The 3,672-nt window shown below is 44.9% G+C and overlaps 1 protein-coding gene across 2 annotated transcripts; it reads left to right on the forward strand.

The window, feature by feature from the left end:
• Positions 1-1,459: 1,459 nt before the first annotated feature.
• On the forward strand, positions 1,460-3,362 carry LOC125708391 (transcription factor HES-1-like). Of its 2 annotated transcripts, none has more exons than XM_048975874.1 (4): positions 1,460-1,893; positions 2,010-2,105; positions 2,229-2,316; positions 2,614-3,362. In XM_048975874.1, the coding sequence occupies exons 1-4, from the start codon at positions 1,786-1,788 to the stop codon at positions 3,087-3,089; spliced, it is 768 nt and encodes a 255-aa protein (XP_048831831.1). In that variant the 5' UTR covers positions 1,460-1,785; the 3' UTR covers positions 3,090-3,362. The 2 variants fall into 2 exon arrangements, with proteins under 2 accessions (XP_048831831.1, XP_048831830.1); XM_048975873.1 differs by having other exon boundaries at positions 1,465-1,893; positions 2,611-3,362.
• Positions 3,363-3,672: the final 310 nt, after the last annotated feature.

Here is a 3,672-nt window from a genome sequence, read left to right on the forward strand (position 1 = left end):
TAAAAACTACAGTGCCGAATGGTGCTTTTTTTTGTTTGCAAGAGTGGGGGCTCTGATTAAACTAAAATAACAACAATATTAGCAGTCAAAAGATAAAATGCTTGATTGGGTAAGCAGCCCAGACTATAGCGCAGAGTCCCTCGTGTCCTGCGCACCACCGAGCATGTCAGCCCAGTGATCAGCGTTATGTCGTGCAGCTGTGGGCGGCCGCTGAGCCGGATGAGCGCCTTCCCCCGGCCGCGCGCCCGCCACGCGTCACGGGTTCCGCAGCAGCTGGACGTCACGCGGCACAACTGCACCCTCGAGAGAGACGACCCGCCGGCTGAATGCGATCCCCCACTCCATTTTCCTGAACGTTTGCTATCGATCACATTTTATCATGAAAAACTAACAAAACACACCCACGATCTAGCCTAAAACTGAGGTGTGTTCTTATCATAGATTTTAAAATGCTGTCTGTAAAGTAACTGCAAGTATACGATACACAGTTGTTTATCAATTTTAACAGAGGTGTCGACCGCTCCTGCATTGCAATATTGTGCCATGCGCTTACTTTTAGGGATAACTTTGTTCTGGCGCACATTCCAATGAGTCTGATCCAGCTTCCAGTAGGCGTGGTTTTCCCAGGCTTTAACACAGCAGCTGCTATTTACCTTCTCTCTAATGTAAACCACCACCGCCACCCCAAGTCCAGCAGCCAAACCTCAACCACAGCAGCAATAAAACATCCTGGCACGTGCTCTGCATTCACAATGGCCAGTGCACACCGGTAGATGTCAAATTGTCAAGCTTGTGCAGCCCAGCAGTTTCTGTAGACACACTTACAGCATGAGTATTTGGAATATAACAATGAAACTTTTTCTCTTTATTTGCATTTATGACTTTTTTTATATCCAGCTCCATTATAAATTTCTCTACTGTTTCTCATGTTACGTTTTTACTATAGAGATACAACAGGGAGCAACTTAAGATACTATGCATCATCAGTTGTTATATAAGAGAAGTAATAATAATATGGCAATTACTAACTCATTGGGTTATTACACGTATATAATGAGCAAATTATATATATATATATATATAAACACACACACTGACAAACTATTATTGAGCTTGCTTATACCTGATTTGGTGTGTTTCATGATATTATAAATAGTAATCACATACTGGAAAGGCAAAAAAAATACAATTACTCACACAATTAAAATTTAACTGCATGCCAACTTTGCATTCTAACACTCGACAGAAGCGGCGAAGCGTTAATATGTAAAAACGGATGATTGATGGCAGGGCCCGGTTGCGCCCCCTCGTCTCGGCCTTGCGCCATTGGCCGCCCGCTCGAGCGCCAAACGTCCAATGGAAGGGCGCCGACCACGAGCCGTCCTCCCTTCGGGCCGCGTGCCGCCAGAGCTGATTGGTGGAAAGTTACTGTGGGAAAGAAAGTTTGGGAAGTTTCACACGAGCCGCTCGCGTGCGGTCGCAGGTATAAATAGGAGCCGCTGGGAGTGCGGCTGGACTTGTAACGTTGATAGACACTGTGTAATAAGCGAGAGGCCACTTGCGTCACTCTGCTGCTGAACGTCCGGGACGCTCCCCCGCCCATTCATAAAGGTGTACAGCTGTGTGCGTTGCTCTGTTTTGGATTTTCTTCTTCGAGGCTGGGATTTTGTATACAGAGGGACATCGGCGACACGCACAGCATTTACCGTTTCAGTCGAGGTACACTGACTGCCTTCCGTCATCCAAGAACCGGATTCACAATCTTTAGTTAAGCCTTGTAGCACGATGCCTGCAGATATGATGGAGAAAACGTCCTCCTCTCCGGTAGCTGCCACCCCGGCAAGCATGAACACGACACCTGACAAACCCAAGACCGCCTCCGAGCACAGAAAGGTAGGCGGTTTGCTTCCAACCGTAGTGCAGGTTATGTAGCGCATGTATTAAAGCTTTGCAATGTGAAAACATAACAAACAGTTCTCTGAGAAGTACCTATTTCTATTCCGTTATAGTCATCTAAACCAATTATGGAAAAAAGAAGGCGCGCAAGAATCAACGAAAGTCTTGGCCAGTTGAAAACTCTCATTTTGGATGCGCTAAAGAAAGATGTAAGTATGCTATGATACTGGATTATAATTGCGTTACTAAAACTATCATGGGCGGTTTACGATCAACGCTGTGGGATAGTTCTGTGGGAAAAGATGTTAACAGGTTGTTTCTTGATAAAACAGAGCTCTCGACATTCAAAGCTTGAGAAGGCGGACATCCTGGAAATGACAGTGAAACATCTGCGAAACCTGCAGAGAGTGCAGATGACCGGTGAGTGCATGTTTTCATGGTCCTCGGAATATGATCCCGACCCCGGACGCTATGACGTACGGATGCAACTTTACCGTCTTGGCTCATAACTCCCTGTATTAATAGACTGGCTATTTCGGGTGTAATTCCGGCAGGAAGCTACTTCTAGTTTTGGTGTCGTGTATGTTGAAGTGTATACATGGAAATAACGCAGAATATATTGCATAATGTACATATGTAGTTTAAAATACTTGAATTTTCAAACCTTAATTATTTATTTATTTATTTTTTGTTAATTTCCCCACTGTCTTACAGCAGCCTTAAACACAGATCCCACCGTACTGGGGAAGTACAGAGCTGGATTCAGCGAGTGTATGAATGAAGTGACACGTTTCCTGTCCACCTGCGAAGGGGTCAACACCGAAGTCAGGACGCGGCTCCTCGGACATCTAGCCAGCTGCATGACTCAGATCAACGCCATCAATTACCCTACGCAGCAGCAGATCCCCGCCGGCCCCCCGCACCCAGCCTTTGGTCAGCCCATGGTGCAGATTCCCAGTGCGTCGTGTAAAGGGAGCTCCAGCTTGACACCAGAAGCCACCAAAGTGTACGGTGGTTTCCAGCTCGTACCGGCGACGGACGGACAGTTTGCCTTCTTGATCCCTAACGCAGCATTTACGCCAAACGGACCCGTTATTCCAGTGTACGCTAACAGCGCCAGCACGCCGGTTCCGGCTGCGGTCTCCCCCGGCGCACCTTCAGTGACCGCGGACTCGGTGTGGAGACCGTGGTAGACTCAAGCCAACTTTAAAGAGACTCAGAAGCGATACTTGCATCTTTTTAAATGTTTTGAGACTTTTAGTTTATATCAGTGTGTTCAAGCTAAGATTATGCACTATATTTGTAAATAACGTTTGAGGGGAAATTCATATTGAAAAAAGGAAATCCGTATTGTACAGTCAGTGAACTGCATTTTTATATTCCAACTGTCTTTTCTACTATGCGATGCCAAAGATTTTAAATGCCCTAATTTCTTCCTTTGGAAGACTAATAAATTCGTAATGAAACTGGACTTGTGTTATTTCTAACGTTGTACATAGTTTACTAAAAGTGCTTTGATTTTAACTTTACTGGAATTGCCTGTGCTGTTGCAGTTTATTCTAAATAATTAAAATTTAATTTTCAAGGCAATGCTCGCTTAGTGCTGACTTTATATGTGCATCTCTTTCTGGAATGAGCCTATTTTCATCTCGCGGTTATGTGGTTGATAGGGGACTGAGCTGTGCTTTCTTCAACAGTCTGACCGCAGTATATTAAAAAGTCTTATTTAGACGCTCATCTATGACAAATTACGTGAAAATAGTTTTTGCGCATATA

Source organism: Brienomyrus brachyistius, chromosome 15 (assembly GCF_023856365.1).
Source record: "Brienomyrus brachyistius isolate T26 chromosome 15, BBRACH_0.4, whole genome shotgun sequence".
NCBI classification, from domain to species: domain Eukaryota; kingdom Metazoa; phylum Chordata; class Actinopteri; order Osteoglossiformes; family Mormyridae; genus Brienomyrus; species Brienomyrus brachyistius.